Source organism: Hyla sarda, chromosome 1 (genome assembly GCF_029499605.1).
Source record: "Hyla sarda isolate aHylSar1 chromosome 1, aHylSar1.hap1, whole genome shotgun sequence".
Taxonomy (NCBI): domain Eukaryota; kingdom Metazoa; phylum Chordata; class Amphibia; order Anura; family Hylidae; genus Hyla; species Hyla sarda.
The window spans coordinates 80,531,046-80,553,646 of NC_079189.1; the positions used below are offsets into that span (position 1 = coordinate 80,531,046).

At 46.8% G+C, this 22,601-nt stretch overlaps 1 protein-coding gene across 5 annotated transcripts in view; it reads right to left on the reverse strand.

The window, feature by feature from the left end:
- The window catches only part of ARAP2 (ArfGAP with RhoGAP domain, ankyrin repeat and PH domain 2), a 416,250-nt gene that overhangs the window by 210,296 nt on the left and 183,353 nt on the right, over positions 1-22,601 (reverse strand). For all 5 annotated transcript variants that reach the window (XM_056556214.1, XM_056556235.1, XM_056556204.1 and 2 more), the window contains 3 exons: positions 12,898-13,072; positions 11,878-11,991; positions 6,216-6,360 (listed from right to left, as the gene is read on the reverse strand). In XM_056556214.1, the coding sequence (XP_056412189.1) occupies positions 6,216-6,360; positions 11,878-11,991; positions 12,898-13,072 (434 nt within the window). The remainder of the gene's footprint in view (positions 1-6,215; positions 6,361-11,877; positions 11,992-12,897; positions 13,073-22,601) is intronic.

A 22,601-nucleotide genomic window follows, 5' to 3' on the forward strand; every position in this document is an offset into this window, starting at 1 on the left:
GAGGGCTACAGTTTAGAGACCACCTTATAGCGGTCTCCAAACTATGCCTCTTCAGATGTTGCAAAACTACAACTCCCAGCATGCCCAGACAGTCAGTGCATGCTGAAAGTTGTAGTTTTGAAACATCTGGAGGACCACAGTTTAGAGACCACTACACAGTGGTCTCCAAACTGTGACCCTCCAGGTGTTGCAAAACTACAACTCCCAGCATGTCCAGGCAGCCTTTGGCTGTGTGGGCATGCTGGGAGTTGTAGTTTTGAAACTTTTAGAAGGCCACAGTGAAGATCACTTACCACGATCTTCACTGCAGCCTTCTCTGCCGCACTTTCCGGCCGCCGCTCCTCCTGCTGCCGCTGCTGCTCGTGGATGCCGACTTCACCGCCTCCACCGGTCCGGGTAAGTCGGGCCATGTTCCCCCCCTCGCGGCCGTGTTCCCCCGCTCTGTACCGACTTCCGATCGGTGGCCAGAGTGGTGGAAATGAACTCTAACCCCCCCGCCCCCCTCCTGCCATTGGTGGTCAGCCTGACCAACCAATGGCAGAGGATAGGAGGGGGTGCCACCTCGCTCCTATGCTTTAGGATGGTCGGAGCTTTATCTGACAGCTCCGATCATTCTTATTTTCTGGGTGATCGGGTCATGGGCGATCGCCGACATGGGGGGGGTCTCAGGACCCCCCTAGGCATTGCCACGGGATGCCTGCTCATAGATATCAGCAGTCATCCTGGTCCGATCACCGCCCAGCGAGCGGCAGTGATTGGAAATGCCGAGGGCGTATGGATACGTCCTCCGTCCTTAAGTGATGGGACGCGAGAGCGTATGCATACGCCCTCCGTCCCCAAGGAGTTAACCCCTTAAGGAAACATGACGTTCTCATACTTCTCCATTTCCGAGTCCTTAAGGACACATGACGTATGAGAACGTCATGCGCTTTCCCTGCCCCCCGCAGCCATCTGGAGCGGAGCCGGTGCCCGATGCCTGCTGAAATCGTTCAGCAGGCATCGCGGCATATCGCCCAGGGGGGTCATGATGACCCCCCATGTCGTCGATGGGCGCAGATCGCTGTACAATTTAGCCCAGCGATCTGCGGCGGAGTCCGGGTCAATAGGGTCTCCAGTGACCCGGTGACCCGGAATTACTGGCTGATCGAACAGCCATAGCCAGCAGGGGAGAGGTGGCACTGGTGCCACCTCACGATCGCCCTGATTCGTCGGCCGGTTTACCGGCCGACCAATCAGGGCACTTGCTGCGGGTGTCACTCCCGCAACACGCTCCGCCCCTCTTCCGGAGGACGTGATCGGGTGCGGGAAGTGGACCCCGGCAGCTGGGGACCACGATCCCCGGCATCCCTGTTGGGATCGGGGCCCCAGGAGCGGCAGCGGTGATGAGGGACTGACCTGCAGCGGCGACGTGGATCAGAAGTTGGACGTGAGTGACAGCCTCCTGCTGTTGCTTAGCAACAGCTCCCAGCTTGCAAAAAGGGCATGCTGGGAGCTGTAGTTATGCAACAGCAGGAGGCAGTCCACCACAACTCCGCGCATTCCCTTATGGGCATACTGGGACAACAGCTGGAGGCACCTTTTTTCTATGGAAAAGTGTACCTTCAACTGTTGTATAACTACAACTCCCAGCTTGCACAATCAGCTAAAGTGCATGCTGAGAGTTGTAGTGGTGCATCTTCTGGTTGCATAACTACAACTCCCAGCATGCCCGTTGGCTGTCGGTGACTGCTGAGAGTTGTAGTTTTGCAACAGCTGAAGGCACACTGGTTGTGAAACACAGTGTACCTTCAAAGAGCATGCACCGTACATGCTGGAAGTAGTAGTTTTGCAACAGCTAGAGGCACACTGGTTGTGAAACACTGAGTTAAATAGCAAACCAGTGTGTCTCCAGCTGTTGCATAACTACAATCCCCAGCATTCCCAGCCAAAGTAGTATGCCTCCAGCTGTTGCAAAACTACAACTCCCAGCATGCACTGATAGACCGTACATGCTGTGAGTTGTAGTTTTGCAACAGCTGTATGTACAGGATACACTCACATGGGCGGAGGTTTACAGTAAGTATCCGGCTGCAAGTTTGAGCTGCGGCAAATTTTCTGCCGCAGCTCAAACTGCCAGCGAGAAACTACTGTGAACCCCTGCCCATGTGACTGTACCCTCAAAACACTACACTACAAATTACAAACGCCCGGTACGCCCCTGTTTCCAAAATGGAGCCTCCAGCTGTTGCAAAACAACTACTTCCAGTATTGCCAGACAGCCACTGACTGTCCAGGCATGCTGGGAGTTTTACAACAGCTGGAGGCACCCTGTTTGGGAATCACTGGCGTAGAATACCCCTATGTCCACCCCTATGCAAGTCCCTAATTTAGGCCTCAAATGCGCATGGAGCTCTCACTTTGGAGCCCTGTCGGTCGTATTTCAAGGCAACAGTTTAGAGTCACATATGGGGTATCGCCGTACTCGGAAGAAATTGTGTTACAAATTTTGGGGGGGTATTTTCTGCTATTACCCTTTTTAAAAATGTAAAATTTTTGGGAAACCAAACATTTTAGGTAAAAAAATATATATATATATATATTTTTTTACATATGCAAAAGTCGTGAAACCCCTGTGGGATATTAAGGTTCACATTACCCCTTGCTACGTTCCCCAAGGGGTCTAGTTTCCAAAATGGTATGCCATGTGGGTTTCTTTTTGCTGTTCTGGCACCATAGGCGCTTCCTGAATGTGGCATGCCCCCAGAGCAAAATTTGATTTCAAAAAGCCAAATGTGACTACTCCTCTTCTGAGACCTGTAGTCCGCCAGTAGAGCACTTTCACCCCCATACGGGGTGTTTTCTGAATCGGGAGAAATCGGGCTTCAAATTTTGGGGGGTATTTTCTGCTATTACCCTTTTTAAAAATTGCAAAAGTCGTGAAACACCTGTGGGGTATTAAGGTTCACATTACCCCTTGTTACGTTCCCTGAGGGGTCTAGTTTCCAAAATGGTATGCCATGTGTTTTTTTTTTGCTGTTCTGGCACCATAGAGGCTTCCTAAATGTGGCATGCCCCCAGAGCAAAATTTGCTTTAAAAAAGCTAAATGTGACTACTCCTCTTCTGAGACCTGTAGTGCGCCAGCAGAGCACTTTTCACCCCCATATGGGGTGTTTTCTGAATTGAGAGAAATTGGGCTTCAAATTTTGGGAGTTATTTTCTGCTATTTCCCTTTTTAAAAATGTAAAATTTTGGGGAAACCAAGCATTTTAGGTAATTATTATTATTTTTTTTTACATATGCAAAAGTTTTGAATCACCTGTGGGGGTAGTAAGGTTCACTTTACCCCTTGTTATGTTCCCCGAGGGGTCTAGTTTTCAAAATGGTATGCCATGTGGGTTTTTATTTGCTGTTATGGCACCATAGAGGCTTCCTAAAGGTGACATGCCCCCCAAAAACCATTTGTCGCTCCTTCCCTTCTGAGCCCTCTACTGCGCCCGCCGAACAATTAACATAGACATATAAGGTATGTGCTTACTCGAGAGAAATTGGGTTTGAAATACAAGTGAAAATTTTCACCTTTTTACACCTTGCAAAAATTAAAAAATTGGGTCTACAAGAATATGCGAGTGTAAAAAAAATGAAGATTTTGAATTTTCTCCTTCACTTTGCTGCTATTCCTGTGAAACACTTAAAGGGTTGAAACACTTACTGAATGTCATTTTGAATACTTTGGGGGGGTGCAGTTTTTATAATGGGGTCTAATTCTAATATGAAGACCCTTCAAATCCACTTCAAAACTGAACTGGTCACAGAAAAATAGTGAGTTTGAAAATTTTGTGAAAAATTTGAAAATTGCTGCTGAACTTTGAAGCCCTCTGGTGTCTTCCAAAAGTAAAAACTCATAAAATGTATGATGCAAACATAAAGAAGACATATTGTATTTGTGAATGAAAATAAAATTTATTTGGAATATTCATTTTCCTTACAAGCAGAGAGCTTCAAAGTTAGAAAAATGCTAAATTTTCAATTTTTTCATAAAATTTTTGAATTTTTCACCAAGAAAGGAAGCAATTTACCACAAAAAATTACCACTATGTTAGAGAAGAATATGTCACGAAAAAAATATCTCGGAATCAGAATGATAAGTAAAAGCATTCCAGAGTTATTAATGTTTAAAGTGACAGTGGTCAGATGTTCAAAAAACGTCCTAAGGTGTAAAATGGCTGGGTCCTTAAGGGGTTAAAGGGGTACTCCGGTGAAAAACTTTTTTTTTTTTAGCAACTGGTGCCAGAAAGTTAAACAGATTTGTAAATTACTTTTATTAAAAAATCTTAATCCTTCCAGTACTTATTAGCTGCTGAATACTACAGAGGAAATTATTTTCTTTTTGGAACACAGAGCTCTCTGCTGACATCATGACCACAGTGCTCTCTGCTGACACCTCTGTCCATTTTAAGAACTGTCCAGAGTAGGCAAAAATTCCAATTGAAAACATATGCTGCTCGGGACAGTTCCTAAAATGGACAGAGATGTCAGCAGAGAGCACTGTGGTCATGATTTCAGCAGAGAGATATGTGTTCCAAAAAGAAAATAATTTTCTCTGTAGTATTCAGCAGCTTATAAGTACTGGAAGGATTAAGATTTTTAATAGAAGTAATTTACAAATCTGTTTAACTTTCTGGCACCAGTTGATTTAAAAAAAAAAAAAATTCCACCGGAGTACCCCTTTAACTCAACAAAAATGGTAGTACATGTCCTTATAATGCCTACCTAAACTTACTAGTAGTGATGAGCGGCAGTGGCCATATTCGAATTTGCGATATTTTGTGAATATATAAACGAATATTCGTCCTATGTTCGCGAAATTCGCATATTTGCTATTTTTGTTCTCTTTTTTTCCCATGCAAAAATTCGTAATGAAATTTGCATAGTGTGCATGCACAATTTCATCTTTCACCTAAAAGAAGGGAGGGAATCAGTGTCCAGTCTGGAAGTGCATACATTGGCATAAAAAATGAATCTAAATATTCGTGAAATTGCGAAGTGCTGATATTCGCTGTAAAAATTTGCATTTCGAACATTCGCGCTCAATACTACTTACTAGTACATGCCCTGATAACCCCCACCTAAACTTACAAGTAGATTCCCTGATAACCCTCCCACATATTCTTCTCAGTGGCTATCCATCTTAATTCCTTAAAGGAAAACTGTCACATGTTTTCTCCCGCACTATCCACAGGTACTGATGGAAAGTGCGGGAGACACTGATTCCAATGAGCCATACCTTGCCCGGATCCGCTCGGCCATTTGCCCGCAATCGTTTTATTATATGTGGAAATCCTGCTGTAACTGGCACGGGCAGGGCTTCTGCAGCTTAACTGGCACTGACATCAGCGCCGCTTATGAATATTTAACCCCACCTCCCTCCAGTTCTCCCTCTCTTTGCTGCTCCTAACTGAAGGGAGGGGGGATGAATATTCATAAGCGGCGCTGACATCAGTGCCAGTTAAGCTGCAGAAGCCCCGCCCATGCCAGTTACAGCAAGATTTCCACATATAATAAAACAACGATTGCGGGCGAACGGCCGGGCAGATCTGGGCAAGGTAGGGCTCATTGGAATCAGTGTCACCCGCACTATCCATCGGTACCATCCATCAGTGGGGATAGTGCGGGAGAAAACGTGACAGTTTTCCTTTAATGGGGTAATCCGCTGCTAGACATATTATCCCCTATCCAAAGTGACCAGTTCCCCGCGATCACTGCCATGGCACCCCAGTCATCCGGTGCATGGAGCAAACTCTGGTCTGTGCCGGATGATTGGCGAACACGGCCACCACGCCCCCTCCATTCATGTCTATGGGAGGAGGAGTGACGGCTGTGTTATTTAGCCATCACGTCCCCTCCTATAGACATGAAGGAGGCTCGGCATGCAATCTCGATCACGGAATCCCTAGGCTTCCGTGACCATAGCGCCGGCCCGGAGATGGCGTAGGGTCCCACGGATGGACCCCCCACAATCAGACATGTTATCCCCAACCTTGTGCAATTCTGTTCATTGTTTTGACTATATTGCCCCTGCAATTTGGTTCAGCAGAGGGACTGGCTGTAGAGTCGCAGCTTAGGGAGGCTATGCAAGTAGGTAGGAAATGGGGGTTCTGTGTAATTTCATGCTTACATCTGAAGGGGCATGAAACTCAAAAGAATGAATACAGAGAAAATGTAACTTTTTGCATACCTTGCATTGAGAGTAAACTCAGTTGAATGGACATCTAGACATATAGCTTCACTTAGGTCAATGAATTCCTCTGGAACTGATTGGTTTTCATCTTCATAAAAGCTTAATAGACTATTTTCTATAGTGCACCACCATTTTTTCATTTCTAAATTAATATAATTAGAAAAAAAATGTTTTATTGTATTGTGATTAGGAAAAAAAATATGGACATGAGTTATGTCTTTTTTAAATGTTAAACATATGTATGGAAACTGTCTTTGTACTGAAAGCTTTTTATCATACAAAATTGCAAAAGTTGACTTGATTAATGTGAAATTGTCAAACGTTGACAGACAACCTAATAAGTGTATGGGGACAGCAAGACTGCCCCATGACAGCAGAAATTGGGGATATCAATATGCACCATCCCCTGTCACTGACCTACCTGAATGCATACCTATGGGGGAGCTGAGGGAGATAGATACCAACTTGCACATGACACATCTTTTTTTAAATGTACACCTGGCCAACCAGACATTTATTATTTATTTATTTTTTGCTTTAAAGGAGTTTATTTTACCCTTTTCAAAAAAATGACTGGGGAGCAGGCAAAGGTAGAACCTAAATAGCAAAATCAATACTTACCCTTTCCCCTTCCCAATCCCACTTTGTCACTGCTCCAGAGTAGCGTTGCTCGCGAATATTTGCAATGCAAATTTTATTCTCGAATTTCGCATATTTGCGAATTCGCGAATGTAGCACTATATATTCGCAATTCGTAAAATTTTTCATTTTTTTTTCACAGTACACATCACAGTGATCATCCCTCTTTGCTTCCAGCTTGTGTGGTGTAAAGAAGGCTCAAATACTACTGTGTGAGACTGGCGTCCAAATTTTCGCATATGCAAAAATTTGCATATGCTAATTTTTGCATATGCAAATCTTTGCTTATGTTAATTTTTGTAATTTTTACATACGCGGATTTTCGCATTTGCGAAAATGAAACATGAATATTATGAATAGGCGAATTTAGCGAATATATGACGAAAAATTGCAAATTCGAATATGGCCTATGCCGCTGAACACTACTCCAGAGATCCCCACATAAGTGCCCTTTTGATGCACCATGCACTGTGCATAGGACATCTAATCACTAGCCTCAGTGGTCATGTGCCTTTATTGCATGTGACCATTAAGGCCAGTGATTGAGTGCGGGAGCGGGCAGGGAGGAGCAGGCAGTGAGGAGCGGAGGAGCGGGCAGTGAGGAGCGCAGGAGCGAGCAGTGAGGAATGGAAGAGCAGGCAGTGAGGAGCAGGCAGTGAGGAACAGGCAGTGAGGAGTGGGCAGGGAGGAGCAGGCAGTGAGGAATGAAGGAACAGGCAGTGAGGAGCGGAGGAGCAGGCAGTGAGGAGCCGAGGATCGGGTAGTGAGGAGCAGGCAGTGAGGAGTGGAGGAGTGGGCAGTGAGGACATGCAGGGAGGAGCAGGCAGTGAGGAGTGGGCAGGGAGGAGCAGGCAGTGAGGAGCTGAGGAGCGGGCACTGAGGAGCCGAGGAGCAGGCAGGGAGGAGTGGAGGAGCAGGCAGTGAGGAGCGGGCAGTGAGGAGTGGAGGAGCGGGCAGTGAGGAGCATGCAGGGAGGAGCAGGCAGTGAGGAGCGCAGGAGCGGGCAGTGAGGAGCGCAGCAGCTGGCAGTATGTCATCTACAGATCCTCCATAACACTGTGTCATCTACATATCCTCCATAACATCAGATCTATATCAGCAGGCACATTGGTCCGGTTCCCGCCCGGAGGACGCCCGAAATTCCCACGGGCGTATGGATACGTCCTGGGTCCTTAAGTACCAGAAAGCCAGGGCGTATCCATACACCCTAGGTTCTTAAGGGGTTAAACCTAAAAAAAAAAATTAACAACATTTGGTGACACATTCCCTTTAAGGACTAAGCCCTTTTTCGCAATTCTGACCACTGTCACTTTAATCATTAATAACTCTAAGATGCTTTTACCGATTATTCTGATTCTGAGAATGTTTTTTCATGACATATTATACTTTATGTTGGTGGTAAATTTTCGTCGTTACTTACATCCTTTCTTGGTTAAAAATCCCCAAATTTCATGAAAATTTTGGAAATTTAGCATTTTTCTAACTTTGAAGCTCTCTGCTTGTAAGGAAAATTGATATTCCAAATAAATTTTATATTGATTCACAAATACAATATGTCTACTTTATGTTGGCATCATAAAATGGACATATTTTTACTTTTAGAAAAAATTAGAGGGCTTCAAAGTATAGCAGCAATTTTCAAAATTTCCATGAAAATTGCAAAATCCGAAGGGACTGATGTTACATAACTACAACTTCCAGCATGCCTGGGCAGTCTAGGCATGCTGAGAGTTGTAGTTTGGCAACATCTGGAGGGCCACCGTTTGGGCACCACTGTAATAGTGGTCTCTAAACTGTGACCCTCCAGATGTTGCAAAACTACAACTCCCAGCATGCCCAGACAGCCTTTGGCTGTCTGGGCATGCTGGGAGTTGCAGTTTGGCAACCACTAGGAAGGGCAGCAGTAAATATAGCATACTTCCCCCTTACTTCCCCCCCCCCCCCCCCCCACCGTCGCTTCCTTACCTGCGCCTCTGATCTCCGCAGTCTCCAGCGATGATCTGCGGTCCCCACGGCATCTTTTGCACAGATACAGGCCGCCATCTTCTCCCCCCATTCTGCCCAACATCCAGGGGTGGGCAGAATGGGGGGTTTCCATGGCAATCCCCTGTCATGCACTGCCATTGGTCAGAACTCAGTTCTGACTAATGGCAGGGGATAGGAGGAGATCGCAGCACTGCGACCTCACTCCTATCCTTCAAGATGATCGGGGCTGTCACTGACAGCTCCGATCATCCCTATCTTCCGGGTGATCGGGTCACCAGAGACCTGATCAGCCCGGAATAGGAGAAAATCGCAAGTCTGAAATGACATGCGATTTTCTCCGATCGCCAACATGGGGGGGTCTCCTGAATGCCTGCTGAATGATATAAGCAGGCATCCCGGTTCGGTCCCAAACCGGCTAGCGGCGGGGACTGGAATTCCCACGGGCATATACATACGCCCTCAGTCCTTAAGGACTTTAAAACGGGGGTGTATGGATACGCCCGCCGTCCTAAACAGGTTAAAGCAAAACTGCCACCTCCATACAGGTATAGAGGTGCAGTTACCATTGCATAGAGCAGAATGTGAAGTAAAAGAGGATGCTTTTACTCATATTTGCCGTGGTCTGTAAAGGAAAATTCTTACTTTATTCTGATGCTGGGCCACTCCTAGCATGGAGCGCTGCACGTCAATCATGCAGGATCAGCATGATTGATTTGCAGCGCTGCAAATTAGGAGCGGAGAGGAGGCGGGGAGGGGCTTGCCGCTGCAGGAGTTGGCCGGCCCATCCGACTATGGCCTGGCTTCAAAATAAAGTAAGAATTTTCCTTTTCAGACCGTGGCGAATGTAAGTAAAAGCACCCGTTTTTATTTCACATTCTGCTCTATGTAATGGTAACTGCACCTCCGTACCTGTTGCGCTTTAAGGATAATATAAATTGCAGGAATGGAAACAGTGGAATTGTATGCATTTGGATGCTCTTTGCATAACAGAAAAATAATCTCAAAATAATAACACTTTTTTTATGTTTTCAACTGATTTGTTGCTGAAAGTGTTAATGTGCCCTCTTATCAAAATCGGTTCGGGGCACTATGCTACATAGGCGTGCGCACGGGGTGTGCCTGGTGTGCCTGGGCACACCCTAATCAACCCTCAAACTTGACGCTCTATCACCTCCATACTGCACTGCCTTGCAGAGCATTTGTTTCCCTGCTGAACCAATCCTCCTACACTATGCGAGCGATATTGCCGCAGAGTGTAGGACGGACATGCTCCTCCTCCAGACCTCCCCTGTAGCATGCGTGGTGCTTTTCGTGACGTCCCGCGGAGGCAGAGTCACTGCAATGCAAGGGGAGGCACGGCCAGGTTACTGCGCAATACCAGCAGCATTACGGTATCCCACTCTCACAGAATGGCATACGGCAGCCAATATCTGCTAGAGGTGATTTTTTCATTTTTAAATCATTAATTTTTAATAAGTTGTGTAATTTATTGGTTATATAATTACTATGATAGTGTACGCTAGCACTACCATCTTTCTATGGATTCTCTAGTTAGTTGGTCACCCTAATGTTTTAGTTTAGCAGCTTTAATGATAACAGCTATTGTTTATTTATTTTATATATTTTTTCAGATTTCATTTTTTCTCCTCAGCCAAGTACACAGTTTATTTCTTTTTCCTTCATGCTGCATTTTTATTTCATTTACTCATTCGTTCAGCCTCAGTCAGACCCATCTGTGTCACATATTAAAGGGGCAAATGGCTACCTACTGATAGCTTAGATTCAAATACAGATTGTTCTGATTCATTGTTTTAAACTTGCATGATACTACATATTGTTCACACAGAGCACATGACCTGGGCTGGTTTACTGAGTGCAATTCACATAGAGATAATGAGCAAATTAGCAATGTGTTGTTAGTTATTTAGACAAGTGTCCTTTTAATCCAGTTTACCCTGTCTGACTACTATTAACTAATTTATGCCTGTTACGCCGAGCGCTCTGGGTCCCTGCTCCTCCCCGGAGCGCTCACGGCGTCTCTCTCTCTGCAGCGCCCCGGTTAGACCCGCTGACTGGGAGCGCTGCACTGACATTGCCGGCGGGGATGCGATTCGCATAGCGGGACGCGCCCGCTCGAGAATTGCATCCCAAGTCACTTACCCGTCCCGGTCCCCGGCTGTCATGTTCTGGCGCGCGCGGCTCCGCTCTCTAGGGTGCGCGCGCGCCAGCTCTCTGAGGTTTAAAGGGCCAGTGCACCAATGATTGGTGCCTGGCCCAATCAGCCTAATTATCTTCCATCTGCTCCCTGTCCATATTACCTCACTTCCCCTGCACTTCCTTGCCGGATCTTGTTGCCTTGTGCCAGTGAAAGCGTTTAGTGTTGTCCAAAGCCTGTGTTCCAGATCTCCTGCTATCCTTATTGACTATGAACCTTGCCGCCTGCCCCGACCTTCTGCTACGTCTGACCTTGCCTCTGCCTAGTCCTTCTGTCCCACGCCTTCTCAGCAGTTAGCAAGGTTGAGCCGTTGCCGGTGGATACGACCTAGTTGCTACCGCCGCAGCAAGACCATCCCGCTTTGCGGCGGGCTCTGGTGAAAACCAGTAGCAACCCTAGAACCGGTCCACCAACACGGTCCACGCCAATCCCTCGCTGACATAGAGGATCCACATCCAGCCTGCCGAATCGTAACAATGCCCATAACTGTGTGTCCCTACAATGAGAGTACTGCCCCCTATTGATATGTATATATATATATATATATATATATATACATACCCATATACACACACATACGCACGCGCGCGGCCTGAGTTTGTGCTTTAGGGGTGCACACCCTAATGCAATAGGCTGCGCACGCCTATGCCGTGCTAAAGGGTTTTGCCTTATCATGTGGCACGGCAGATGATCCCAATACACTTTACTTTCCTGAAATTAAACACATAATGACATCAATGACTGGTTTTGCTATAAACATGCTGTATTACTGTATATTATGTACACTTGGTGTAACATAAAGAAAGGTAACCAGTTTACCTTCTTTTAATTTTCGGTTGGTTGACATCTTAGAAGAGCTTGAAGGCGCTTTATATAAGAATCCACAATAAGACATGTTTTCATTCTTGGACTGATCTTCTAATGATTTGTAATCTAAAAAGTTTTAAACAGCTTTATTAATGTTTTCTAAACTACATACAAATTTTGCCATTGACTTTGATGCAGATTTTCTTCAGATTACAAACTTTGAAATGCATGTTATTGTTATTGCATGTTAAAGTGCATCTGTCATTTTTCAAAAATCTTTGATATCATGTAGATAATACTATTATTTGTTTATTTGTAATATACATTTGTTAAAAAATTTGCATATTTTTGGGCGAAAAAATGCTGTCTATGTAGCTATTGCCTGTGTGTCTCTGTGATGAGTCCAAATACAAGAAGTGTGGGCGGGACAAGCATGGATCTGCGAAGTGAGGAAAAGTAGGGTCTGTGCAGGCTCCCAGCTTGTCAATCATCCTGCTGTGTTTGTTTGCTTGACTGAGTCTAAATGACTTGTTACCCATTGTAAAAATAAAAAAAAAATAACATTAAAAAAAGGGCAAAACCAACAATGAATTCCTCCCTAAGACTTGTAATGCCCCAGAACTGAATTTGTTCTCATTCTACCCATGGTAAAGCTCAAAAGCTATATTCATAGTGCAAATATAGGAACATCCAGCTCACCTCTACATAGACACGGATCCACACTGACTTAATGCATAGTATCATGCAGAGGAACATAAGGAATTGATTCAGATCTTCATATAAACTTCCTCTTTATTGAATCCATTAAATATTGGGCAAACACCCCATATCAGGTATGGCTGTGAGTACAAGTTCGGAACTTGTGAGCCAAGAGCACATTGGTGTATTTGCTCCATTTTTAATGGTTTAAATGAAGAGAACATTTTTATTGAGCGCTGGATTAACTCATTTTGTTCTTCTGTGTTAATAGTGGCTGATATAAAGCATTACCAACAATAATGGTTGTATTTAGTCATTTAGTAAAACTTATACCTGAAAACTTGTTATGATGTAGAAATTCCATCTGTAAGCGTTGTCCAGCCATTTTTGCTAGAAGGTATGGAGTGCTATTGATTGGATCTCCTGTGGTGCACATGACATCAGCTCCACTGAATACTAACATCATGGTTTCCAACACATCAGGCTTAGTCACTGCCGCACACAAAGCCTACAACGATTTTAAGCAAATACTTTACAGGTTCCTTTATAAAATAAATTACCCCACATTAGGATTCTGAAGAACATTATAAGTGCTAAAGGAAAATGGCATCATTTAACTAAAGTATGTTATAATGTATTTCTTCTTGAAATACTCATTTTAAAAAGTAATTCATTATGTTTTATTGTACTGGGTGTTTAAGGAGACATGTGATGATGCACAAGCAACCTGAAATACTGTTCAGAGAGTAGATTACTGTGCTGAGAGAATCATAGATTGCTGAGAGAACCATAATAATCTTCTGAAAGATCAGCGGTGGCCAAATAGTAAATCTTGATCAAATGGTAGATCTTTATAGGAACCAGTGTTGTAGAAAATCTAGACTTGTAATAATTCGGGCTCAGTGGTGTCTGCCAGGATAACGAATTCGCTATAGTTGATTAAACACAGACAGACAGTCAGTGATCCAACAACTGATTCCTTCCTCCAGCATAGCAAGAATCCTCTGGGGAGGTCAGTGTTCAGTTTATTTATGTACACAACAAAGAGGGCGGGGTTACAGTAGCCACTCCCACATATACAGTATCAGGTGTCACACCTACAGCCACTGTCTTAAAGGCACTCCCACAGTGGACACAGACAAGTGTTACGCCGAGCGCTCCGGGTCCCTGCTCCTCCCCGGAGCGCTCGCTTCACTCTCGCTACCGCAGCGCTCCGGGCAGCTCCACTGACCCGGTGCGCTGCGATACCGTCTCCAGCCGGGATGCGATTCGCGATGCGGGTGGCGCCCGCTCGCGATGCGCATCCCGGCTCCCATACCTGACTCGCTCTCCGTCTGTCCTGTCCCGGCGCGCGCGGCCCCGCTCCCTAGGGCGCGCGCGCGCCGGGTCTCTGCGATTTAAAGGGCCACTGCGCCGCTGATTGGCGCAGTGGTTCCAATTAGTGTGTTCACCTGTGCACTCCCTATTTATACCTCACTTCCCCTTCACTCCCTCGCCGGATCTTGTTGCCATTGTGCCAGTGAAAGCGTTTCCTTGTGTGTTCCTAGCCTGTGTTCCAGACCTCCTGCCGTTGCCCCTGACTACGATCCTTGCTGCCTGCCCCGACCTTCTGCTACGTCCGACCTTGCTTCTGTCTACTCCCTTGTACCGCGCCTATCTTCAGCAGCCAGAGAGGTTGAGCCGTTGCTAGTGGATACGACCTGGTCACTACCGCCGCAGCAAGACCATCCCGCTTTGCGGCGGGCTCTGGTGAAAACCAGTAGTGACTTAGAACCGGTCCACTAGCACGGTCCACGCCAATCCCTCTCTGGCACAGAGGATCCACCTCCTGCCAGCCGGCATCGTGACAGTAGATCCGGCCATGGATCCCGCTGAAGTTCCTCTGCCAGTTGTCGCCGACCTCACCACGGTGGTCGCCCAGCAGTCACAACAGATAGCGCAACAAGGCCACCAGCTGTCTCAACTGACCGTGATGCTACAGCAGCTACTACCACAGCTTCAGCAATCATCTCCTCCGCCAGCTCCTGCACCTCCTCCGCAGCGAGTGGCCGCTTCAGGCCTACGACTATCCTTGCCGGATAAATTTGATGGGGACTCTAAATTTTGCCGTGGCTTCCTTTCTCAATGTTCCCTGCACTTGGAGATGATGTCGGACCAGTTTCCTACTGAAAGGTCTAAGGTGGCTTTCGTAGTCAGCCTTCTGTCTGGAAAAGCTCTGTCATGGGCCACACCGCTCTGGGACCGCAATGACCCCGTCACTGCCTCTGTACACTCCTTCTTCTCGGAAATTCGAAGTGTCTTTGAGGAACCTGCCCGAGCCTCTTCTGCTGAGACTGCCCTGTTGAACCTGGTCCAGGGTAATTCTTCCGTTGGCGAGTACGCCGTACAATTCCGTACTCTTGCTTCAGAACTATCCTGGAATAATGAGGCCCTCTGCGCGACCTTTAAAAAAGGCCTATCCAGCAACATTAAAGATGTTCTGGCCGCACGAGAAATCCCTGCTAACCTACATGAACTCATTCATCTAGCCACTCGCATTGACATGCGTTTTTCCGAAAGGCGTCAGGAGCTCCGCCAGGATATGGACTTTGTTCGCACAAGGCGTTTTTTCTCCCCGGCTCCTCTCTCCTCTGGTCCCCTGCAATCCGTTCCTGTGCCTCCCGCCGTGGAGGCTATGCAGGTTGACCGGTCTCGCCTGACACCTCAAGAGAGGACACGACGCCGCATGGAGAATCTCTGCCTGTACTGTGCCGGTACCGAACACTTCCTGAAGGATTGTCCTATCCGTCCTCCCCGCCTGGAAAGACGTACGCTGACCCCGCACAAAGGTGAGACAGCCCTTGATGTCAACTCTGCTTCTCCGCGTCTTACTGTGCCTGTGCGGGTATCTGCCTCTACCTTCTCCTTCTCTACTATGGCCTTCTTGGATTCCGGATCTGCAGGAAATTTTATTTTGGCCTCTCTCATCAACAGGTTCAACATCCCGCTGACCAGTCTCGCCAGACCTCTCTACATCAATTGTGTTAACAATGAAAGATTGGACTGTACCATACGTTTCCGCACGGAGCCCCTCCTAATGTGCATCGGACCTCACCATGAAAAAATTGAGTTTTTGGTCCTCCCCAATTGCACTTCCGAAATTCTCCTTGGACTACCCTGGCTTCAACACCACTCCCCTACCCTGGATTGGTCCACTGGGGAGATCAAGAGTTGGGGCCCCTCTTGTTCCAAGGACTGTCTTAAACCGGTTCCCAGTACTCCCTGCCGTAACCCTGTGGTGCCTCCTGTAACCGGTCTCCCTAAGGCCTATATGGACTTTGCGGATGTCTTTTGCAAAAAACAAGCTGAGACTTTACCTCCTCACAGGCCTTATGACTGTCCCATTGACCTCCTCCCGGGCACTACTCCACCCCGGGGCAGAATTTATCCTCTCTCTGTCCCAGAGACTCTTGCTATGTCTGAGTATATCCAGGAAAATTTAAAGAAGGGCTTTATCCGCAAATCTTCCTCTCCTGCCGGAGCCGGATTTTTCTTTGTGTCCAAAAAAGATGGCTCTCTACGTCCTTGCATTGACTACCGCGGTCTTAATAAAATCACTGTAAAAAACCGCTACCCCCTACCTCTCATCTCTGAACTCTTTGATCGCCTCCAAGGTGCCCACATCTTTACCAAACTGGACTTAAGAGGTGCCTATAATCTCATCCGCATCAGAGAGGGGGATGAATGGAAAACGGCATTTAACACTAGAGATGGACACTTTGAGTATCTGGTCATGCCCTTTGGCCTTTGCAACGCCCCTGCCGTCTTCCAAGACTTTGTTAATGAAATCTTTCGTGATCTCTTATATTCCTGTGTTGTTGTATATCTGGACGATATCCTGATTTTTTCTGCCAACCTAGAAGAACACCGCCAGCATGTCCGCATGGTTCTTCAGAGACTTCGTGACAATCAACTTTATGCCAAAATGGAGAAATGTCTGTTTGAATGTCAATCTCTTCCTTTCCTAGGATACTTGGTCTCTGGCCAGGGACTACAAATGGATCCAGACAAACTCTCTGCCGTCTTAGATTGGCCACGCCCCTCCGGACTTCGTGCTATCCAACGTTTTTTGGGGTTCACCAATTATTACAGACAATTCTTTCCACATTTTTCCACCATTGTGGCTCCTATCGTGGCTTTAACCAAAAAGAATGCCAATCCTAAGTCATGGCCCCCTCAAGCGGAAGACGCCTTTAAACAGCTCAAGTCTGCCTTTTCTTCGGCTCCCGTGCTCTCCAGACCTGACCCATCTAAACCCTTCCTATTGGAGGTTGATGCCTCCTCTGTAGGAGCTGGAGCGGTCCTTCTACAGAAAAATTCTTCCGGGCATGCTGTTACTTGTGGTTTTTTTTCTAGGACCTTCTCTCCGGCTGAGAGGAACTACTCCATCGGGGACCGAGAGCTTCTAGCCATTAAATTAGCACTTGAGGAATGGAGGCATCTGTTGGAGGGATCAAGATTTCCAGTTATTATTTACACCGATCACAAGAACCTCTCCTATCTCCAGTCTGCCCAACGGCTGAATCCTCGCCAGGCCAGGTGGTCTCTGTTCTTTGCCCGATTTAATTTTGAAATTCACTTTCGGCCTGCCGACAAGAACATTAGGGCCGATGCCCTCTCTCGTTCCTCGGATGCCTCGGAAGTAGAGCTCTCTCCGCAACACATCATTCCCCCCGACTGCCTGATCTCCACTTCTCCAGCCTCCATCAGGCAAACTCCTCCAGGGAAGACCTTCGTTTCTCCACGCCAACGCCTCGGAATCCTCAAATGGGGTCCTCCCAACTCGCAGGTCATGCGGGTATCAAAAAATCCGTGCAACTCATCTCTCGTTTCTACTGGTGGCCGACTCTGGAGACGGATGTTGTGGATTTTGTACGAGCCTGCACTGTTTGTGCCCGGGATAAGACTCCTCGCCAGAAGCCCGCTGGTCTTCTTCATCCTCTGCCTGTCCCCGAACAGCCTTGGTCTCTGATTGGTATGGACTTTATTACAGACTTACCCCCATCCCGTGGCAACACTGTTGTTTGGGTGGTCGTTGATCGATTCTCCAAGATGGCACATTTCATCCCTCTTCCTGGTCTTCCTTCAGCGCCTCAGTTGGCAAAACAATTTTTTGTACACATTTTTCGTCTTCACGGGTTGCCCACGCAGATCGTCTCGGATAGAGGCGTCCAATTCGTGTCAAAATTCTGGAGGGCTCTCTGTAAACAACTCAAGATTAAATTAAACTTTTCCTCTGCATATCATCCTCAATCCAATGGGCAAGTAGAAAGAATTAACCAAGTCCTGGGTGATTATTTACGCCATTTTGTTTCCTCCCGCCAGGATGACTGGGCAGATCTTCTACCATGGGCCGAATTCTCGTATAACTTCAGAGTCTCTGAATCTTCCTCCAAATCCCCATTTTTTCTCCTGGAGACAAGGTATGGCTCTCCGCTAAATATGTCCGCTTCCGTGTCCCTAGCTACAAATTGGGACCACGCTATCTTGGTCCTTTCAAAATCTTGTGCCAGATTAATCCTGTCTCTTATAAACTTCTTCTTCCTCCTTCTCTTCGAATTCCTAATGCCTTTCACGTTTCTCTTCTCAAACCACTTATCATCAACCGTTTCTCTCCCAAGTTTGTTTCTCCCACTCCTGTTTCCGGCTCCTCGGACATCTTCTCCGTTAAAGAGATACTGGCCTCCAAGAAGGTCAGAGGGAAAACCTTTTTTCTGGTCGATTGGGAGGGTTGTGGTCCTGAAGAGAGATCCTGGGAACCTGAGGACAATATCCTAGACAAAAGTCTGCTCCTCAGGTTCTCAGGCTCTAAGAAGAGGGGGAGACCCAAGGGGGGGGGGGGTACTGGAGACCCAAGGGGGGGGGTACTGTTACGCCGAGCGCTCCGGGTCCCCGCTCCTCCCCGGAGCGCTCGCTTCACTCTCGCTACCGCAGCGCTCCGGGCAGCTCCACTGACCCGGTGCGCTGCGATACCGTCTCCAGCCGGGATGCGATTCGCGATGCGGGTGGCGCCCGCTCGCGATGCGCATCCCGGCTCCCGTACCTGACTCGCTCTCCGTCTGTCCTGTCCCGGCGCGCGCGGCCCCGCTCCCTAGGGCGCGCGCGCGCCGGGTCTCTGGGATTTAAAGGGCCACTGCGCCGCTGATTGGCGCAGTGGTTCCAATTAGTGTGTTCACCTGTGCACTCCCTATTTATACCTCACTTCCCCTTCACTCCCTCGCCGGATCTTGTTGCCATTGTGCCAGTGAAAGCGTTTCCTTGTGTGTTCCTAGCCTGTGTTCCAGACCTCCTGCCGTTGCCCCTGACTACGATCCTTGCTGCCTGCCCCGACCTTCTGCTACGTCCGACCTTGCTTCTGTCTACTCCCTTGTACCGCGCCTATCTTCAGCAGCCAGAGAGGTTGAGCCGTTGCTAGTGGATACGACCTGGTCACTTCCACCGCAGCAAGACCATCCCGCTTTGCGGCGGGCTCTGGTGAAAACCAGTAGTGACTTAGAACCGGTCCACTAGCACGGTCCACGCCAATCCCTCTCTGGCACAGAGGATCCACCTCCTGCCAGCCGGCATCGTGACAACAAGTTACAATATGGTTACAACATTGTGCACTGAGGCCTGCACGTCACTGACCACCAACACATCTGCAGCTGTGCCAATAGCCAATAGCAACAAACCACACTGCACAACATTACACTCACCATGAAGGCAATGTGACAAACAAGAAAATATTTCCACGACACCAGTAGATCTTGGGGTGGTCACTAGGATGATTTTATTGCTTTCTTCTGCATAAAAATGGGAACAAAATATACAGTGCATGCTAAATAAAGATGAGCGAACTTAAGAAAAATTTGATTTGGCCGATTCGACAAATTTTTTTGAAAAATTTGGTTTGATCCGAATTTATTTGCGGCGAATCTATATTAAAAACTTCTATTTCTGGCCTACAGAGAGCCTCAGTAGGGGTGAAGAATACTTTGCTGTGTTCTAACACGCATATGGAGTGTGCTGGGGTAGTGAAATAATACTGTTATTTAGTATGACATGCAGATTACAGGCATCTCTTTTAGAATCACTGCCGCAAAGCAGCACAATGACATAGCCTGGAGGTGGCATCAGTATGAGGAGACCATATATAGTGGCTGGATGACACAGCAAGGAGGTGTTGGCAGCATGAGGAGACCATATAGTGGCTGAATGACACAGTGTGGCGGAATTGATAGCATGAGGAGACCATATAGTGACTGAATGACACAGCTTGGATGTGGCTGAAGCATGAGGAGAACATATAGTGGCTGAATGACACAGCAAGGAGGTGTTGGCAGCAGGAGGAGATCATATAGTGACTGAATGACACAGTGTGGAGGTGTTGATAGCATGAGGAGACCATATAGAGGCTGAATGGCACAGCATGGAGCTGGCAGCAGCATGCGTAGACACTAGAGCTTCACAATCCCTAAGATTAAAAGATTAATTTTGAAATTTAATATTTATGGTAGCTACCATAAAAATTTTTAGGTCCAGGCCCAGCAGCATCAGTAAACCATATATTGGCTGAATGACACAGCCTGGAGTTGGCATGAGTAGACACTAGGGTTTCACAATCCCTAAGATTAAAATATTAATTCTGAAATTTGAATTCACGATTTAGGGTAGCAAGTGCTACCACTACAAAAATGTTAGGGCCAGACCGAGGCATAGCAGCATAAGTAAACCATATATTGGCTGAATGGAACAGCCTGGAGTTGGCTGAAGCATAAGGAGACCATATAGTGTCTGAATGGCACAGCCTGCAGTTTGCAGCAGCATGAGCAGACACTAGGGCTTCACAATCCCTAAGATTAAAATATGAATTCTAAAATTTAAACTGAAGATTTGAGGTAGCTAGTGCTACCATAACAAAAATTTTAATCCCAGACCCAGCCCAGCAGCATCAGCAAAACATCTATTGGCTGAATGGCACAGCCTAGAGATGGCTGAAGCATGAGGAGACCATATAGTATCTGATTGGCACAGTCTAGAGTTGGCAGTTGCATGAGAAGGCCCTAGGGCTTTACAATCCCTGAGATTAAAAGAGGAATTCTGAAATTGAAACTGAAGATTTTGGGTAGCTAGTCCTACCATAACAACATTTTTATTTTCAGATCCAGGCCCAGCAGCATCAGTAAACCATATATTGCCTGAATGACACACATTGTAGTTGGGTAAAGCATGAAGAGACCATATAGTGTCTAAATGGCACAGCCTGGAGATGGCAGCAGCATGAGTAGACACCAGGGCTTCACAATCCCTAAGAATATAAGACAAATTTTGAAATTTAAATTGAAGATTTTGGGTAGCTAGTGCTACCATAACAACATTTTTATTCCCAGATCCAGGCCCAGCAGCATCACTAAACCATTTATTGCCTAAATGACACAGCCTGCAGTTGGCTGAAGCATGAGGAGACCATATAGTGGTTGAATGGCACAGCCTGGAGTTGGCTGAAGCATGAGAAGAGACCATATTGTGGCTTAATGAGTCAGCCTGGAGGTGGCAGCAGCTGCATCAGGAGTCCTGAAAGTGACCCAGTGACAGAGTGGTGCGGTGGGTGGCAATAACAGTACCCAATGACAAAGGTGGGTGAAAAATGGTCTGATGCAGAGGAATGTTTGTAACTGGGGAGCAGCGCCTTAAAACTGTTTGGCACTATCCATATTTGTGAAGTGTTGGTGTGGCACCATGGTCAATCTACATGCATCATGAATTGGTGGTTTGAAATCCTGGCTCATCAATGCCTGATTTATCTTCACAAAGGTCAGTCTCGCCACATTTTTCGTGGACAGACGAGTTCTCCTGTGGGTGACTATTTCCCCCGCCGCACTAAACACCGGCTCTGACGGCACACTACTGGCCGGGCTGTACAGCTTTTCCAGGGCAAGCTCTGCTAGTTGGGGCCACAAATCAAGTTTGGCTGCCCAGAAGTCCAGCGGATCTTCAAGGTGTGTTGGCATTAGTGTTGCTCGCGAATATTCGCAATACAAATTTTATTTGCGAATATCGCATATTCGCGAATTCGCGAATATAGCACTATATATTCGTAATTACGAATATATATATATTTTTTTTCTTTCACAGTACACATAACAGTGATCATCCCTCTCTGCTTCCAGCTTGTGTGGTGTAAAGAAGGCTCTAATACTACTGTGTGAGACTGGTGTGCGAATTTTCGCATATGCGAAAATTAACATATGCAAATTTTCGCATATGCAAATTTTTGCTTGTACAGGTTTTTGTATATGCAAATTTTCGCATATGTTAATTTTCGCATACGCAAATATTTGCATATGCGAAAATAAAACGCGAATATATGACGAATATTCATCCATATATTTGCGAATATTCGCGAATTCGAATATGGCCTATGCCGCTCAACACTAGTTGGCATGGGCATGTCAAGGTATGCCACTACCTGCTGGTTCAGGTCCTGCTTCAGGTCAACCTCCTGCTGATGAGTTGCTTCACTATGTGGGGGAACAAAGATACTCATCAGCGACTGTAGACTCAGGCTGTTGCTGATGGAGCTGGTACTGCTCCTGCCACCCATGAAAGTGGATGGACGGTGGCACCGATAGGCATTGGCCAACTGACTACATAGGATGCCTCTGTAATAGGTCATTTTGTCCTCCCTCACAGTGGGTGTAAAAAAGGCCCCTATTTTGTGGTGGTAGTGAGGGTCCAATAAGGTGGAGATCCAGGAGTCATTGCGCTGGCGAATGGTGACAATTAGGCTGTCACTACACAAGCAAGTGAGCATGCATCGTGCCATTTGTGCAAGTGACTCGGAGGGACTCCTTGTCTCCCTCTCCACTGGATACTGCCACGGTGTATCTGGGTCCTCTGTATCGCCTTCCTCATAACCCTCTAGCTCCTCTGGCTGCTCCTACTCCTCCTCTCCTTTCGGATTACGAGAAAAAACGCCCATTTGGTGAAACCTAAACTGTGCTCCACTGTGCCCCTCC